This window comes from Pteropus vampyrus, unplaced genomic scaffold, assembly GCF_000151845.1.
Source record: "Pteropus vampyrus isolate Shadow unplaced genomic scaffold, Pvam_2.0 Scaffold31, whole genome shotgun sequence".
Taxonomy (NCBI): domain Eukaryota; kingdom Metazoa; phylum Chordata; class Mammalia; order Chiroptera; family Pteropodidae; genus Pteropus; species Pteropus vampyrus.
Genome location: NW_011888812.1, coordinates 698,994 through 718,689, shown reverse-complemented (window position 1 = coordinate 718,689; position 19,696 = coordinate 698,994). Strand labels below are relative to the sequence as shown.

The 19,696-nt window shown below is 37.3% G+C and overlaps 2 protein-coding genes and 1 pseudogene across 3 annotated transcripts in view; all 3 read right to left on the bottom strand.

The window, feature by feature from the left end:
- NAT10 (N-acetyltransferase 10) overlaps window positions 1-3,978 on the bottom strand; it is a 34,480-nt gene extending 30,502 nt beyond the window's left edge. The window contains exons 1-3 of the mRNA XM_023528789.1: window positions 3,768-3,978; window positions 1,744-1,866; window positions 1,234-1,325 (exon numbers count right to left, since the gene is read on the bottom strand). Coding sequence (XP_023384557.1) covers window positions 1,234-1,325; window positions 1,744-1,851 — 200 coding nt within the window. The 5' untranslated portion in view covers window positions 1,852-1,866; window positions 3,768-3,978. The remainder of the gene's footprint in view (window positions 1-1,233; window positions 1,326-1,743; window positions 1,867-3,767) is intronic.
- Window positions 3,979-6,765: 2,787 nt separating this feature from the next.
- CAPRIN1 (cell cycle associated protein 1) overlaps window positions 6,766-19,696 on the bottom strand; it is a 34,794-nt gene continuing 21,863 nt past the window's right edge. Inside the window, exons 12-19 of one of the 2 annotated variants that reach the window (XM_011356804.2) lie at window positions 18,456-18,517; window positions 17,893-18,003; window positions 17,533-17,682; window positions 16,262-16,412; window positions 12,638-12,832; window positions 12,062-12,162; window positions 11,589-11,652; window positions 6,766-10,077 (exon numbers count right to left, since the gene is read on the bottom strand). In XM_011356804.2, coding sequence (XP_011355106.1) covers window positions 10,013-10,077; window positions 11,589-11,652; window positions 12,062-12,162; window positions 12,638-12,832; window positions 16,262-16,412; window positions 17,533-17,682; window positions 17,893-18,003; window positions 18,456-18,517 — 899 coding nt within the window. In that variant the 3' untranslated portion in view covers window positions 6,766-10,012. The remainder of the gene's footprint in view (window positions 10,078-11,588; window positions 11,653-12,061; window positions 12,163-12,637; window positions 12,833-16,261; window positions 16,413-17,532; window positions 17,683-17,892; window positions 18,004-18,455; window positions 18,518-19,696) is intronic. The other variant, XM_011356805.2, reaches the window with a different exon arrangement.
- Window positions 16,900-17,018, bottom strand: LOC111737874 (annotated as a pseudogene).

Below are 19,696 nucleotides of genomic sequence, written 5' to 3'. Positions count from 1 at the left end.
GCCATGTAATAGCGCTCCATACCCCAGACTCCTCCGTACAAAGCATTGTAGGTAGAACTGCCAAGTTTCTACCAGGTGATCAACCCCACCTCCGTTGGCCCAGGGATGGGCTTCTTCCCACAAGAATTTGGAAGACTGATCGCCATATATTTGGACCTGAAACATGTAAAACTCCTGTACTGTTTCTGCCATGGGGACCACAAGAAACAGAAAGCTGATCTGAAGTAGGAAAAAACAGAGCAGAATGGAGAGATGAGGGACTGAGCAAGGACTGAGAGCATCCGCACTCTGGCTCTACGCCCCGAGGCAGAGATGAAGTCTCGTCCCCTTAGGGTTCACAAGCTCTCCTATACTTCAATAAACTCCCTTGGTGCCTAAGTGTTTGTGTTGGAGGTCTGCTATTTACAACTAGACGTCTTAAGTTCTACAGCTTCAAATAAGTAAGATTAGCCACCTGTCAAATACATCAGTAAAGTGGTAGAGGAAGAGCTCTGAAAAGGAGAAAGAGGAAGAAAAGTTGTCTCATTAGGCATCGCGTAATCAAATGATTTCCAAGAGCACTATTTGGTCACAACGGGAGAAGCAGCCAGACAGCAAAGAGGGTGACTGGGAGTGCAAAAGGCTTGTTTCAAAGTATAAGGCAATAAAAATGAGAAAATGCTATTCTGAGGGATAAAGCTGGATATGTAGCTAATCATTTTATTTGAATTTTATTTTTCTTGAGAATAGAGAGCTGAGCATGTTTAACAGGAAAAAAGAGAAAGTTTCAAATAGGACATGGAGTGGCTGGCAGAGGAAAGAAGGTGAAGGTCCTGCAAGAAGTGAGAGGAGAGATCCAGAGTAGATAAACGGGTTTGCTGTAAACACGGGACAAGGTACGGCCTCCTCAGAACAAAAAGGGAAAAGGGAAGGTAAAAACACAGAGTGAATCTGAGGTACGAAAAGGAAACTGAAGGAACTTGAATTAAGTGACCTTAGAAAAGTAGAATGAAAAATCATGTGCAGAAAGCAAGGAACTGGACTGGAGACTTAAAGACCATGAAAATAATTTAAAACATTGTCAGGAATGAAGAAAGGATATCAACTCTATTGTTTTCTCTATTTGGAAATGTCCTCAGAGACAGCACTTCCACTAACAATCCCTGAAAAACTATGTCAAAAAATCATTTCCTGACATTTAACTACCGAGCAGGAATTGGAAGTAGCATAGGACACTCAGAGGGCGAAGCTTACCTGCTAAACCCCAGCTCTTTCTTATAACACCACAACACTGAAGGCCGAGCCTTCACAGTTGCTTTGGATAGCATGTGATGGAGTATGACCACCTGCCAAAGAAAAAAGTCACAGAATCTCAGGGTCATAAGAGACTTTGAGACTGCCAGGCCCAAGACCTCATTTGACATACATAGAAACTAAACCAAGGGCCAGGGAAAGGAGGTGCCTAAGGTCACAAGGTAAGTAGTGTTCAGGTTGGGACTAGGAGCCAGGTTACAAACACTTAACCTTGTGCTCAGTACACCATCCCAGGTGTCAAAAGCTGTTAACCTGTCTGCTAGGAATTCTAAATGTAGAGTTTATCACTAACAAAAACCAAAGGAAGGGCCCCACTAGGCATTTTTGTTAACAAAAACTAGTCAACGGACCTAATCTCATTATGTGCTGAAACCCAAGAGGACCTGTGTAACATGCTGACTCTTTGGGACAGGATACAAAATCAGTCAAGAAGCGTGTACCAGGTCTTACCTGATCTTTTCCTCGATCTCCGACTACAACAAAGAGAGACCTTTGACGCTCAGCTACCCCATTCTCAATGAGAATCCGGATTCGGTTATCGACTTTCTTCCGATGCATGGTCAAAGATTATCACTAAAACAGAAAGAAAGGAAACACACTGGACATGAACACCAGATTCTGGATGAGGAACATTAGCTGCTGCTTCCTGTGGGGACCGTACTAGACACATTTATAAGTATCATCTTAACCCTCAAACAGCTCCTTTGGGAAGATATTACCCTCATTTTTAAAATAAGGAAACTGAGGCTTTGAAGATGAAGAAAATGTTCTCTCAACATGGGCAGTTAATGGGGAAGCTGTAACTTACACCTCTATTGAGGAGTTTTTTAAAAAATCAGAAAGTGTTCAAAAAAATAGAATGATTAAAATACATAATGGTATATCTATGGGATAATAAGGTAGTTTTGTAAAGAACATTTTCAAAATCATTTTTAAAAGTTATCTAAGAGTATGGATGTACCCTTAGATATGTACCCTCATGAGAGAATAACATGGCAGAATAAAGTATGATACCATTTTTTATGAATATAAATAATACATAGAGAAAAAAAACTGGAAGAAAATACCAAAACATAGTTATTTCTGGATAGTGAGATTACAGATGATTCTTTTTGTTCCTTTCTTTTTTAGAGTGTTGCTTATTTAAAATTCACATACATTACTAATAAAGTCAGGGGAAAGAAGTAAATGATTACTATGATGAAATGTGTCCAGCTGTTTCCTCAAGGGAGGGAAAACTATACTGAAGCCTATATAGACAGACCTCAAAATTTACTGTAATTACACACAATAAAATACTACATAATTACACCAAAGAAATATCAGATATATTTATATTGCTACAATGCAAACTTTAAAATGACACATTAGACATTCCAGTGCCTGCTACATCCTAAATATAAAGCCCATTAATTGAAACTTAATCATGCCTTATCTACCCTTCTAATCTCCCAATCCAAATATGAATTTTAGCAGTTCTAACGCTTACTATTAAACAGTGTCACTACCAGTAGTTCCTATTTTATAAGGAAAGGAGCAAGCGTAACCACTGAAGTAGCCAAAGGAAGAAAGTGACAGAGGATTGACACTTAGCTCTGCCTGACTCCAAAGCCTGAGGTCTTTCCAGTTCGCCAAACTGCGCAGCTTGCAGGTTGTATTACTGGCCACATAAAGACCCCACGATGATCAATCAGTAACTAATTATTGGGACTGCTTTTTGCCCTAGTTACTGTGGGAGCCCCAGAAGTAGTACCTCATAAAGCCTTGACTTCAAGGGGCTTTCATTCTCCTTGGAGAAGATAATTACGAGAAAGAGATGAGGGACAATCTGTGTAAAGACAGATAAAAACAGATGTAAAAATAATAGCTACAGCTAGTGGCCTGATGAAATTCTGAGATTACCGTGGCTTGGAGTTGCCACGGAAGGCTTAACGGATGAAGAAGGCCTTGAAGGAGGAAAAATATTTTTCATTCACTCATATATTCGTCTAATACACATAGCATCTGTGTGCCAGGCACCATTCTAGGTGCACTGGTAAATAAAGTTCTGAACGTGACTGTTGAATAAAGCGTATAAATGAATGAGCATAGTGAAGTAGCTAAGAGTGTAGGACGATCTGGAATCGGATGGCCTTAGTTCAATCCCCAGCGCTACAACCAGGAACTGTGGGCAAGCTCCGCGGAAAGCAAAAGTGTTGTCACTCACCCACGTACCCGACTCCTCAGCTAGAGGTCCCTAGAGAGTGGAAATGGAGCCATGCAACCTCCGAGAGTTATGGAGAAGCACGCCCGAGTGGCTGCCTATTGGGGAAAGAATCCTGCCATCTAGGAGCGCCAGACTGAGGCGGCAGTCGGTGTGGGCCGGGCATCAACATGGATGCGGAGGCTTCGTCCTCGAGCCAGTCACCCCGGGGCCCAAGAAGGACACTGACAACCACTTCGGCACCCACCGCCAACCATCCCGTGATAAGTACCTGCGCCCGGAGCCCGGCGAATTCCAGCCAGCAGCAAAGCAGAAGCACGTGGGGGAACCGAACTACTCGGGAGAGGAGGCGCAGCAGGCTGCCCCTAGCGGATGCCTGCCGCAAGCTGAGTTCGTCTGGCTCCCGGGCGCGCGTCCTGCTCAGGCGCTAGTAGACGGCGGGTACGCGATCGCACTAACAGTGCTGCGACGGCGAGTGATGGGGGACCTTTCTCAACCCTGTCGCTGCGTGATGACGTCAGAGGCCCAAGAGGCGGAGTTGCAGCCTACCTCGCAATTGCGGCTGTGCGGTTCAGCTTCTGCCTTTGATGACTGTGTTGCCAATGCAATTTGCCTCTCTCCCCATATCAGAATTAAAATGCCCTGGCTGTCAAGGGCAAAATAAGCATACAGATGTGCACCCCCAGCCCCTGCTACTGTGCCGGGGATAGCTCAGGTGACCAGATAGAATCCCGGCAGCACACGGTAAGTGGTAGTTTTCAATGTTAGCCTGGTGATGTGAGACGGTTGGCTCCAGGACCTGTGCGTAATTTTACCGATTCTCTTATTTAAATACTTTCCCATTTTTATGTGACAAGACGAGGGAATTCGACCAGCAGACCTAGTTCATTCATCTCACGTGACCCTCTACACCGCAGTAATAACCTCGTAGTCTGGAATTCTGCAGATTTTCTACCCATTGCATCCGCTGTACTTTGCACGTTCCTAACTTCAGGCCTGTTATCTGGCCGTCAAATGTTGGAGCTCTTCTGAAAACCAGCTCTGGGGCTCTACTGTTGTTACTCCCCCCAAGTCTAGCTCCCAGGCGAACGCGCCCAAGCACGTGACTACAAGGGCCACCCATATGTATTTTTACATTGTCTTTGGTCCGGATCGTTGAACTTAAATTAAGCAAAGAAATCGAACTGCTTGCTTTACATTTCTTCTCGGACACCTCAAATTCAGAATGTCTGAAGCCGAACTCATTTCCCTTGCTCGTTGAAACTCCTTCCCCAAATCGAGACACATTCAAATCTAAGGTGATCATCAGCACCACCACCCATCTAGTCCAAGATCCGTCATCAAATTCTTTTATAATTCAACAAATGTCAACATGCCAGACACAAGGAATAGTGACCAAAATGTTTGCTCCTCGTGAAGCTTATGTAGTTCTAGGTTTTTAAGTGATGTTAAGAATAAAGTATCCAGTGAGTAAAAAGTGACTGAAGGTACTGCTTTAGAAGTGAACATGAAAGGTCTCTGAGGTGTTGACACTGAAGCAAAGACCTGAACTTAGTACACATCTTAAGAATGTTTGCGTGAAAAGCCTGCCCATGCAGAAAACGTTCACGAGTAGGAAAAAATCTTGGCAAAGCAGCCAGTGTGGACCGAGTAGTGAGCAATAAGGAAAATAGTAGAAAATTAGACCAGATAATGAAGGGCATGTGGGCCATATTTAAATTTTAATTCTAAGTGTGATGGGAAACGACTAAACTTTGGGGATCAGAGAAGTGACAAAACCTCACTCGCCTTTATATGGTTCATTCCAGCCACTGTGCAAAAATTATACCACAGAAACCTAAGTAGGGAGAACCATCATAAGCTACCGTAGTTACCTATTCTAAGCTGGTAGTGTGGTGGTTACAAGTGCTAAATGACTCAGGATATATTTCCAAGGCTGAACTATGTGGATGTGCATAAGGACTAGATACAGGGTATGAAAGAAAATCAAATATGATGTTCAAGGTATTTGTCCTGAACAACTGGATGAATGTGGGCTAATCAGGAGGTCAATGTGGAATACTCAAGACATTCAAATCAAGATACTGAGTAGGAATTTGTTTTTGGGAGTTTGGGACATAAAAATATTTAGGACTAAAATGCTGATTGTATCAAAATCATGGGACCAGATGAGATCACCTAGAGATTAGCTGGAGATGAAGCCTAATAACCGAGGTCTGGAGAACTTGGCAAAGGATACTGAGCAGCGGTATAATCGGAAATACATAGAACCCATTCAGCACCACCCTTCACTTTATGGTGTCATTTCTTACACGGGCTACTCCAGTAGCCATCTTTTGCCCTGTACAATTTGTTCTCAACACTGCACTGAGTGTTCTTTAAATGGCAATTTTATTAGGTGGCCCACGATCCTTTCCCCCCTCTCCCCATCCCCCCCGCCTACACACAGCTTAAAAATCTTCAAGTTTTCATTTAAGAGACAGAACTTAACATGGATTAAGTACGTCCACAGTAGCTCTTAGGTTTCTTCAGGCTCTAACTCCACTAAATCTGTACTCCCTCCACTAGAGCCAGATAGTTGTCTCAGTCACTGGAGACTGGACGTTTGGCCACGCTCTTCACTCTCCTTCTTTACCTACTTTACTACTCATCCTTCAAGTCTTATTTCAATTATCTTTCAATGAAGTCTTTCTTGATCATTTCGACTAGGTCATATCCTATCAGTCAAAGCCTTAATATCTACCATCGACCATGTTGCTCCATCATGGCCATTTGCTATACTTCAGTGTCATGACATCAATATCTTTGACTAGACTCTTCGAAGTGAAAGCAGGAACCAGTAATTTTGTCACTATTGAATGCTCAGTGCTTGGCATGATGCCTGGGGCAAAGTATACCCGAATTTTCTGAATGAAGATTTTAGTGCAGTGCCTTATTACAGTGGCTCCCTAATATAAACAGTACTTAAAGAACTAGCAGTTACAAATAAGAATACAACATTAAAAACTGGCTTTACTAGATTAAGTGGTTTTTCACCACCTAAACTGAAAGAGCCAGTCTTCTGCATGGGACTGGATTAGGCTTTAGAACAGCTGTTAAAAATTTTAAAATCCTGATTGAGAGAATGTAGTAGTCCAGCCTTCTTAGGAGACGAGGCTACCAAAGACATTTCTTTAGGTTTTTTTCTTCTCACAAGTAGCATATCTTTTTTAGAGCTTTGCTGGTTGGTATATACAACTAAAGCAGACTTTACTCAAGGACAATAGGAATCAGGTTTTAATATGATTTAATCTACTGTAATTTAAAACATTCACTAGTCTTTTCCAGTATTTCTGTAGAATTCAAAATTGGAAAAGGTATAGAGATGAGCCTTAACAATTTACTTTCATTTTCCTGAGGGTTTTTCTTCCCCATTAACTCTTTAGAAGGAGTAAGCTCTAGGGCAATACCAATCCTTTTAAATAGAACTCAGCAAAAGTTAGAGTGCTTAATAAGAACTCCAGTGAGTTGGGGATTCAGGAGCTTAAAGATTAAATGGAGGGTTTGAACTCAGTGCTTACCTGTATCCCATTCCACCTAATTAGATATATTATTGAAAATATAAAGAATACAAATTTCCTAAGACACTTAGAAGTCTGACTACTCAATTACCTTCTACATTTTAAGAACTGGTTGTCAACAGAGCACCTCAGTTAACAAGCCTTCTGAGAATAAACACACATTCTCACATCTATAAGTGGAAAAGTCTCCCATGAAACAGAGTTGCATGTATAGGAGACAAAAGAACTATAGACGCTAACTGATTAAAAATATTTTAAGGATATTTGTTTTAGCATCAAGATACAATGATCAGAAAAACTCTTCCATATTCTTCAGGGATATTAGGATCTGGAAATAAAACTGCCCTTAATTAACGACATTCTACCTTAAAGCTTTAAAATAGAAGTCTCATTATCCACACCAGATGATTGATATTGTGCATTTACAGAAGTTCTTTATATATGTGGAGTCTTTTTATACCAAGAAGCTACAATGACATGTATGACAATCATTTCCTTGCAACTCCACTAAAATATGCATTTGACCAAACCAAGGCCTTCTGATAGGTAGGACAAGTATTCACATATTATACAGAACACTTAGTACCAAGACTCAGATCTTAATGGGACTTTTAAAAAAGTTCTCTGCCCCATAAGAGGCACTCCTTTAAAAAATATAGTCTGAATTGAGGCATAAAAGCTTTACATTTAGACTGCAATGGTAGAGTGCCAAAGGAAAAAAAATATATAGTATTTCAAAAAGAAACAATTCCTTTAAAAACATACATAGAAATATTCAAACTACTAACACCTTTACACATTCACAACACCTGCACTAATGCATCGAAGTTTGAAATCTGGAAAGCATTTCTCCCCAATCCTATCTCTGAACTGATTCATAGAGATCACTGTAGAAAGAACTTATTTCCTTCAATTTTGATTGTAAATGTCATGAAATTATTTTCTACACAGAGAGCAAATTTAGTTTTATATGTAGGATTATAAGCATACATCATCTAGGGATTACCCCCAGAAACCACAAACATTTTATCTAATCCCTCTAAAATACAGCTAACATATGGTTGTGGTACATCCCAGGCAGATGTCATTTAAAGCACACAAGTGGAGGTGCTAGCAAAAGAAATACTCATTTGCAAAAGTAAACAGAACCCTTCCAATATGATGTACCACAACCACACATGAGAAAAGTTGAGAACTTATTTTATTTTAAAATAAACATTGAAGATTCCACCCCCCCACCCCCGCACCCCCATCACCCTACAAAACTTCTGAATGTGGAATGTTCAACAGCCTATCCATTTTAGTAAGTTTATAAAACCAGCGAAAACTCCAGCTGTCTAATGAATGTTTGAAAACAGTTTTGTTTTAAAGTAGCTGAGCACTTACTTGGAAAAATTCTTCAGCTAAAGGCTGAAAACAAAATTCAATTTCTGCACAGAAAAATACCATTAACTTAGTAGCCTTTGCTTAATAGGTGGGATTAGTTCTCCAAGAAGTCAAAGTGGAATATGACAAGCAGCATTAAGTTCACAGGCACACAGAACTAGTGCTCAGATTGCTAGCACATATTCCAATATAGTATATAAATTACTAAACTGTCCATCTCCATCAAATTTATGACTCTCCCTATGCATCTAAGAGAAAGAATCAACACTTTGAATATAAATACCTCATGAGAAAAGGATAATTCAATTAGGGTTAGATAAAAGATAAGTGCAAGTACTATAGAAATAGCTGCTGGAGATAACCATAAAATTTGTAACACTAAAAATGCATAGGGTAAACCACATAAGCTGCTAGCTGCTGAACACCAGTGTTTCAAGATACAACTTTTAGAAACATGTTTTATTTGTTTTGATTATACCATCAGAGCTGAAACTGACTGTCATTTCCCTAAAATAGGGAAATCAATCTAAAACACATACTGGTGCTTTTCAAAAGATAGCAATTTAAAAGGGTGGTAGCAGCAGGCATTTGAGATCTTTGATCTTTTAAAAACCTTCAGGCTGCAAGAAAAACATGTGACCAAGAGTGTTATGATTATCCATTATAGATTTTCATCAGTACCTGTACCAATTTAGGTGACAATACATCAAGAATCCAAAGATTAGTGACAGACAATGTACGTCATAAGGAATGATATATAGTACCAGTCCTTACAAAAGTCATTGTCAGAGAAACTGTTATGTGTTCGAAAGGTATCTAAATACTTCACATTAAGTACAGAAGTGGCCATCCAGATTTCATCCCATTTTCGTTGCATATTTTTCAAAAAGTGCCAATCGAAGCCTTATTCTGCATTTTGGCTTTGTCTTATAGAGTATCAGCTATTAAGAAGCAATTTACATGTGTTTTTAACCACAGTCGTTTGGCCAGAGGATGAACAGTGCTGTGTCAAAGTTGGTAGCCAGCCTTATATGTATGATTAAGGGCCCATGCATAATTTGGTATGCATCTAAATGTTCAGTGCTCCAATTTAACTGGAAAAGCTGTGAAATGCAGTTGTTCTGCTAAACCACACTCCTCCTTCCACCTTCTTTTCAAAGGAAATATTTTTGTCAATTACCACTGAATAATGCTAGGGCTGATTTGTAGATTTTATCCAATGTCAAAAGTCAGTCTTGCTTTTTCCAAGCCACTTCAATTAACTATGGAGATAGTATCACCCTGTAAAGTATATTGTGTTTTACTCCTAAGCAAGGGTGAGGAATCTGAGTATCATGTGCAAGGCTCAAGATGACGCTTAGGACAGAACATGCAGAGTAAAAATAGTTTCCTTCCATATCCAGGTAATAGAAAGCTGACAATTGTAGTCCTGTCTTTATGGGATGAAAACAGTCCCTTTACAATAAGTTTCCTGAAAGGGAGAACAAATAGATAATAACTCTTCTGGTAACATATTATGGTACACTGGCCAGTGTGTTTTTGGCGATTAAACATAATCCTGTGAATCAGATTAATTCACTTGCTGAGTGTTCATTTGCGGCATCCCTCTGTTGGGTCTTGGGGGCCCTCCACGACCTAGAAGACAAAAATGGCATTTGGTTTTTCTTTCAAATACTATTTGTTTTGCCTTCAAGCAGATTTTCATCTGAAGTCAAGAAGCATGTGGGCAGCTTGTCATCACATTATTAGGTTTAAGAGGTCAATTCTTCAGTGTTCAAGTTTCACCTGTCCTGGAAGTTGCTCATGTTCTCTAGCTAAAAGAAGAGTAGAGCTAATGGAGTATTCCACCAGTACTCATTCATTCATTCATTCAACAAGTATTTATTGAGTGCCTACTATGTGCCAGGCAGTCATCAGGCGTTGGAAATAGATACAGCAGTGAAGACAGACAAAGTACCTGCTCTCATGGAGCTTACATTCTAGTGTACACTCTAGCTTACATTTTCAGTAGTAACATCATACTATCAAAATTAATAAAAGCACCAGAATGAAAAACAGACCTTATTACCTAAACTGTTAAAAAAAAAAGCTACATAACATTGAAAATTGTATAATGACTTGTAACAGGTAAAATAACTTTTTACATGCTGTTAAAACAGATTTTCAGCTACCAGTCAACTCAACTTTCATAGAATATGCTACAAGGTGAAAAAGAACAATAACCTACATTCGCATGCAAATATCCTTTGATACTTCAAGTCAGTAATTCCCCGGTGATCCATTAATTTTTTTTTTAATGCACCTTTTCGCTGGCCAGTTTCTACTAGCATTGAAATTAAAGTACTTTGTAATTCCTCAATATACATTTTATACATGTTATGGCCAATATCTAGAGGAAACCTATTCAATTTACTTCCCTCAAATCAGAGAACCATTTAGAACTTCAGATCATGAAATGCTACCCCTAATTATTACATAAGTTGACTTCCTCCCCAAATAGGAAGCAGTTTTCCTATGGTAATGGATAAAACCAAAAACTCTTAAAACCTGTAATTTTTTAAGTATAATTCAATTAGTTACGGATTTGGAGGTTTTGTTTAAAAGAAATCATTTGATATTTATATAACTAATAGTGTGGTCTAAAAAGCAGTGAAACTTCAAAGTTCTATGACTTCTAAATGGTTCTCTACATGTAACTATGGCTTATCTGGCCATTAAAGGGTCTCTGGCCCCAAAATATAATATGCATGTTTCAAAAAATAAAAGAATAATAAATTTATATAAATGTTCAATCTCATTCCAAAAATGTCTTACAAAAATGTTTCAGTTAAGTACTTCCTAAAAACATTTAGCAGGTGTTAGGACCTGAAAAATAATTTGCAGTTGGAAAAACATTTTTTTTCTGAGGAGGAGAAATGTTCTAGTTGTCAAGACAGTTTATAAAGTAACAGGGAAAGTCATTCAAAAAATTAAATTTGGGTTTAAGATAAATTTTAGAAACAGCATTTCATTTAATCCCTAGCAACAAGTCTGGAAGTGATCAATGTATTCCTAACATGTAACCTACATGCAGATTATGAACAGCTCTTCCAAGGCCAGAACAGAAGCTCCACTTAGGAGCTAGGATCACCACCACAAAATATTACCTCGTGGGGCTCCCCGTGGTCCACTCTGCCCAGAGCCTCGCTTGAAATTCTGCTGATATCCATCCTAAAAGACAGGCTAGTTAGTACTGAAAAGAAAAGGTAATTTTTTAATGCTTACCCATCTATGTTCTTAAGGTCTTAACACTTGCAGAATACAGAATTCTTCCATATTCTTTTAGACATTTCAATATATCATAGCTAAAAGTTGTTCTGTAATTGTACTTCTATTATTCTCAAGAACATTCAATAAGATTTATTTTTCTGCTCTCAAATATCATTGTTTTTAATGGACTCTATTAAAAGAGTACCTATACTGAGCACTAAGAAAAGCAAAAGTCATCATTCCCCGTAATGAAGTATCTTGTACAAAGGTATAAAAATTAGCCCCAAATTACTTAGTTACTTAAGTCCATCAAGAAACTACATCAATCCCTTTCATTCTGGTCAGGTTTATATCTTAAAACTTTACCTACCCGCTGATAGCCAGAGTAGTCCCGGGGAGCACTGAACTGAGACTGTGTATAACCACTGTTTGGAGTGTTAGAGAATGAAGGGCGGTAACCATCATATCCTCCTAAAATTTAGGACAAGAGAATAATTATCTTCACAAAAAATTTTTACTTCCTTACCATTAACCAAGGAAAGAACTGAAAAACTATAAACCATGCTAGTTATTCAAAGTAATTTCTAATTTTCTATCCTGATCCAATCTGTTTATTTCTATGAGCATTAACTGCCTTGAAAGATGAAATTTTCACGCATCCATGCACATACACAAAAAGATAACCAAAAAAAAAAAAATCCTCATAAGGTCTGATAATGTATAGAAAGGAATTATCTCTTAAAGGACAGTGGTAAACATAAATTTGACATTTACGAAAACTCATCGTCAATTTAAATGACTGTATCAAAACATACTAGAAATGTTTAAATTGTACTTAAGAGGCTAATGAAAAGAGAAAAGTATCTTTCTCAAAAACCATGGCATGATTTTGAATAGTTCACAAATCTGAAAAGAACTTGAACTTGCTGTTTTTGTTTGTTTTTACCTCTGAAGCCATTGGCGGGACCCCTGTATCCATTCATCAAGCCTCTAGCACCACGGGAGCCTCCACGAGACACACCACGACTATTGTAATAGGGCTGACTGCTACGAGGAAATCCAGTGTTCTGCTGGGGAGGCTGCTGGTGGTTACCAGTCACTTGATGGGGCTGGTCCTGGGAACCATGGTAAGTGCCCACCACTACATAAAAATAAATGAATGAATGAATGAATGAATGAATGAATGAATGTATGCATGTATGTATGTATGTATGTATATACACACACATATATGTACTTACACACAGCTCATTACAACTTGTTCTCTCACATGCTTTCTGGTTTAAGAAGTGTCTTATACAGAGTCCTCAAAGTTTAATTCTGTCTTTAAATAAATTTTCTTATTAACAAAAGGGAAAACTACACATTATTTCTCCTGCCCATATATTAAGCTAAGTGGAATAAAATTCTCCAACAATAATTCCAAACCTTTCAAAGCATACAACTGCATGACAGCACACAATTCTATCATTTCAAATGACTTGAAAGCTACATTATTAAACATCTTCTGAGAGGAATCTGACTATTATTAGCACAAGAGACCCAAAATAATTCAAAAGATCTTATACATTGAAACGATACAATTACCATTTTGTACCATTTAGGTCCCCTCCTCGCCCCGCCATTATAAAGCTCCTTAGTAATTGAAGCTTTCTTATTCTTTTAAATTTCCCTCGATACTTAGTGAAAACATACTAAACCATGCTCACTCATAGCTAAGTAGCTGTATGGAGAATATTCAGTCGTTTACAAAGATAATCCATCAGAGGCCTTCGACTTATACCCCCCTTAATGACTGATTCCATTTCAAGTACTTTTAAGCAAAGCTAATATAGAAGACAGTTGAATGGTACTCACACTGGCATGCAACTTGAAGTGAAAAAAGGGTTCTAGAAGGCCCACACTACTTTGGCACCCCACCCCCATCTCTTCTACAATGGGGAGAAGTCTGGAATCTAGAAACTTTCGAAAATTCAATACTGAGGTACATATCTGATATTACCCTAATGTTCATAATTCATGGGGGACCAAAAAATGGGGTGCTAACAGTACCTTTGGGAGGTGAGGAAAGTATAAATCAAAGGAAGGCACACACCCCAGGAACAAAAACAGTCAGCAGCCTCTAGCCAGCCCATATCTCCCATGCTTGGGCAGAGAAAAAAGGTGGTGTGACTCTTGAAAATCTTTACCTGACTATCTTGTATCCTCAAGAAACCCCAAATACACTTATTAGTTTTTAGGATGCTACTTTGCAATAAAAAAGCAAGAGAATGCCTAGAAAGGAAAGGAGTCATGAGTCCTTTTTCACCTACGTAATGGCCCAAATACATTATTCACAATGTGATCGATCTTTCCACATAAATCACCTTTTACTAAGTTCCCAAAATTTAATATTACTAGCACATATCACAACAAGTAACACTTTCTATCTAAAAAAGATTCATTTGTAGGCATGTAGAAAGTAGTCAAAAGAACTGCATTTTCGACTCACTTTTTATCAACAATTTTATTAATCTTGGTCAAATCTCACTGCAAGAAACTCAAAGCAAAACAATTAAAGTGTGATCTTTATTTAAAAATACAAAAATTCCTATTAAAGTGTTTATAAAGCATAAAACTCTAGTCCATAAAAAATGGCCAAAGATCCTTGCCAGATCCTTTTCATGTTGTTCCTGACTAGATACTAATTCAAATTAAAACTTATAGAATGATTTGTTCAAAAACCATCAGAGTGCCCTCAACATGCAAAGCACATCCTAGACAGAAGGGATGTATCAGTTACCAACACATAAGTCTTGCCCATATGGATGTTTTAATAATGGGAGATAAAGTGAATAAAATACACATAAAGTGAAAACATCAATATTATATCAGCTAATAAGTGATGAGGAATAAACCACAGTAGGATAAATGAGTGACCTAAGTTAGTGTGCTATATTTAATATGACAGGGTGACGAAGGGAGCAGACCTAAAAGAAGTCACAAAACAAAGCCATGCAAACATCAGTGGAACAAACATCAGTGAGCAAAAAAAAAGTGTAAAGGCCCTGAGAGGAGAAAACATGCTGTGTTTGTGGCTGGTATGGGTACATAGGGAAGAAAACAGGATATACAACTTAGGATCAAGGCAGGGGCCGGATCACAAAGGAGCTTGTAAACCAATGTAAGGACTTTAGATTTCTTTTCTAAATAAAATGGGAAGTCACTGGAAGGTTTTGAGCAAGAGCGAGACATCTGATTGATATTTTAAAATAATCATTTTGGCTACTGTGTGGAGAAAAAACTGGGCTAAAACGAGTATCAAGGGAGACAACTGCAATAATTCAGAAGAGAGATAATGGCTGCCTAATTAGAGTGATAGTGTGGAAGTGTTTAAATAAGCAAAGTGTGTATGATTTTTTTTAATTGAAAATATCTGTGAATGTTATGAAGTTAATCTTTATAAATAATGCATATTTTGAAATGATAACAAAAAGTTATCTATCTAGCTCAAGTGCTTCAGTCAATTAGTAAAGTCAAGTATAATATGAGAGCAAGACAGTTCAAAATTGGCACAAAGGGAAAAATTAACCAAATCAAATGATATACAGTCATTACTTTTAATTTCATCAATCTGAAAAAAAATGGCAAAATAGCAAACATGTCAGTACAATGTCCAAAGGCCCCAAATATACGTCTGGCTCCACAAATTATGAGTACATGGCAATGAAATAATTAAAGGAGCCTGAGAGCAAGAAGCCCAGTTACATTCAGAAGTTGAGCTCGTACTGCGTTACTGACAAATTTCTATCAGAATATGGCTGATTCAACTTCCCTACTGATTAGTAATGCTGAACACTACAAGGACATGTAAACATTTAGTGCTGACAGACCTACAACGTTGATCCAGGTCTATCAAGAAATTGGACAATAAGAAAATGTCAGAGTTATTTAAGTCAGCCTGATAAAATTTAAGCATTAACTCCTATGATTTTTATTAGCAAGGATTGCTAGTTTGTTGAGATTCCAATTAAATTCCAGGAGTTAAATATCCAAAGACCTAAAAAGGATACTTCATGTCTTACAAATTTAAGAAATCTAAAATATCTCTATCTACTTAATTAGTGTGACAGGTATAACAGGCCAAATCATGACCTTACTTGCCAACTAGGACTGTTTCAACCTAGTCTACCAAATGCGGCCATGTCAACTCCTTACTGCTTTTTAACTTTGTATGACTTTGTATGCCAGGTATCGTGCCAACAGGCTTCAATAAATTAGAAATTAAAAGCAAAGTTGATCATAATTGAATAACAAGTTTAATTCCACTAAAATCATATAATGTAAAAGGATATTCTGAAAGCTCACTAAGCATAGGAAAACAGATATAAAGCCTCTAAAAACTGCATGTAATTCACATACAGCAAATATGGGCTCGATTTAACTCAGGATTAGCAATGAAAAATTCATAAGATCTAATACTGAAACTAAAACTCTTGGATATGGCCACTCTAAAGTCTAAACTTTCCTAATATGGTCAATCACTGCACTGGAAACCAAGTAGCCAAGGAAGTGACACTGGTTTTCCTACCTGTTTGAAGCTGTTCTTGCTGAAGCTCTGTTTGTTCTACTTGGTGAGGCTGACTGGAAAAGCTCTGGTTATAACTGGCCTGGTACTGATTTTGCTGTTTTAAAGTTTCTGGTTCGTTAACAGGAGGAACTGGGGCATTCATATTGAATACCTGTAAGTAAATAAATGATTACTTCATCCTGCTATGCTAATTATTTCCCTACTTATAACATGGCAGATTTCAATGCTAGTTTTACCTCAAATATAAAAAAGAGCATTACAGAAGTCTTGAACATCGCGCGCACACACTCACAAACAACCCTTCAATTAATGCACTTCAATGTGGGAAAAAAATATATACACTACACAGCACTTAAAGCAGAGTATAAATGGAGATTAAGTCTTTAAAAAGACACACAATCAGCAACCTTCGAAACACTATTATAAATGAGAACTCTTTATAAAAGATGCAAACCCCTGATAAACTATCACAGAAATTCTATGAACTTGAACTTTGAATTTAATATTTAATTCATTATTTTATTTATTGATTTTTTTTTTATTGATTTTTTTTATTTTTTAGGCGAGGCAACCCTTGGTTGACCTCACAGACTGCAAAGACCTTGTCAGCTTACAATCCTCCCCCCACCTTTTTTTTACACCTACAGCACCTGGTCTTCCTAGGTGATCTCCCATTCAAGTATTAACCAGCCCCAACCCTGCTTAGCTTCCGAGATCAGACGGGATCAGGGTTATTCAGGGTAGCATGGCCATAGACTATTTATTGATATTTTAATCAAGCTAATATTTTAAGTATTTAACTCTATGTACTCCTCTGTGAACACTGATTTAGCTGTAACCGATCAATTACAGTATTTCCATTATCATTATTTTCTAGAAATTCTGCAATTTAGAGATGCTTACTGAAGAAGCAGGGTGAAGTATCATAATGTCTGACATTTACTTCGATACACTTTCGTAAAATAAAAGATAAAGCAAATATACCAAGATGTAAACAATATCTAGGCAATGATTTTTATATATGGTTATTATATGAGTCTACTTTTCTGCATATTTAAAATTTTTAATTAAATCAAAAGGGTGAACTAAAGACAAGAAGATGAGAACACATTAACTCAAATCTTGCTTTGGAAGCAGGATAATCAGAATTAATGTTCAATTAAATATACTCTATAGTTAGGGTAGACTCAAGCACAAAGTTAAATGAAAACTATTTGTTGAAACTCTAGCATAACGATAATACGTAACGTTAGTTGAATTAATTTGCTTACCGTTTGCATGGACTGGAATGGAGCTGCATTTACATTGATTCCACTGCTATGTAAAGGTTTGCTTGTCCCAGCCTGGAACACTTGGGGCTGAGAAGCAGCAGGAAGGGATGATGATGGTGTAGTCTGGTCTGTATTTAAAGAGATTGTTGCCTAAACAAAGTGAATAGATGTGCTTTAGTGATAAACTAAACTTAGCTAAGGCTACTGCCTGTATGCATATTAACAAACTGAACTATTCCATGAAATGAAAATACTGTAGTACATGCATTTGGTCCAAAAAGAAGAGTCAGTATATTAACAGTAATTTTCCTCGGCCCGATTCATGAGTTCAAGTTTTTATAACCTGGTAACAAAACTTGCCTGAATCTGGTCAATTGGTTCTTTCTGTGGTCGTTGCTCTGTAGCATGAGACGGCTGGTATAAGGGTTGAGATGCTGTATACCCCTCGCTTGTGGATGAAACCAAAGGAACCTACACAGAAATAAAGAAATCAAAGCTTCTTTCTTTTACAAAGCAACTATAATACATAAAGGGCTAAGAAATAGATATGCTTGTTAAAGACTTTGACTATAAAACTTAACTGCAAAAAATACATTTATTATTAAGAAAACCCTAGTCCAGTAATGAAGTTCCCCACAAATGCTTTTAAGATGGCAATGCCTGCACTAAATTTTAGACTTATGATGTCTAAAATATATCTTCTCAAATTCTACTCAGTTCAAAATAAAAGTTACTTTCATTATAACAACTTATTATAAAATACAAGAATTAACAAAAAAATAATTTTAAGTCATCACAAGGAAAAAAAAATGTAAACATGGAAATAAAGCTACCCACACTAGATTTAGACACTAATCAAATTCATACCCTGACTTTAGAACTGACTTAAAACAAACCTGCAAACATATGTATATCACCCTTACCTGTGTAGCTTCTGGCTGTACAGGAACTTGACTAGGTTGAGCGAGTCTAGATTCAGAATGAACTGCAAAATTTACCCAAAAAATACTGTTATACAAAATCAAATTTTTTCGGATATCTATAAATACCGTTTACTTGGTAGCAAAAGGCACATTTCTATAACCAAATCCTAAATAAGCTTGTTAGCAATCATGAAAATATACTGGGAAATTTAAGTAGAATGTTAGCTCTCAAATAAGAATTTTAGTTTACTGGTAGTCATTAATAGTCAACTTGCAATGGCTTTCATTTTGTGTTTTGCAAAGGTAAAGATGTTAGTAAGAAAGTACTAATGAAGAGATGTAGAGCAGAACAAATAAGAATGAATGCCAGTGTTATCCATGAAAGTCTTTTAAAGCAGTAATTATAAAGTAGCACTACTCTTACTCAAGACCTTAGACAATAGTAATATTTTAACATCAATTTTCAATACAATCTCAAATGTTTCCACAGAAAAATAAGAAATATACAAATATACTTTTAAAAATTCTACATTCGATTCGGTGTGCATATTATTACCAACTCCCACCATCTTTCCACTCCCCTCCCAACCATGCTTAAATGGATAAACAAAAATGAAGAGCTACGGTTAGTCATTTATAATCACCTGTTTTCACTGTAGACTCTAATGGACTCGGCATTACCTGAATTACAACAGTGCTGCTGCCATGTACTGACTTGACTTTGGCTCAACTTATCAGCTAAGAAAACTACGTATTTTCTTCCTCTGATAGAGTTCCCTTTACTTTGGAAAAATCCTACCTACACAAATTAACTCTGTCATTAACATGCCTTTACTCGGCAACTCCTTTTATGATATTTAATATTATACAACATTAAATGTTACTCCACATAATTTCACTTTTGTGCTTTTATGCTGACATGTTCTGGGAAAAAACGAGACTCAATAAAATTACTAATGGTCCACTTAACTCAATACAAGGCACCAACTTTATTTAGTGCTGCTATCTCAAATAATGGTATAAGACTAGTAAGTGTTTGAAACTTCAACTATCTTTTGGTCTATCTCTTCCTCTTTCCTCCTAAGCATTCCTTTACCTATTTGACTATAATATCTCATTTTCATTTAGGTAATAAAATGTTCAGAAATTCTCCTAAAGCTGTAAGCATCCTTCAGAGAAAGATATCTCTATTATTTTTATTCTCAGATTAATTTCAAAATTTAAAAAGCCAAGCCAAATTT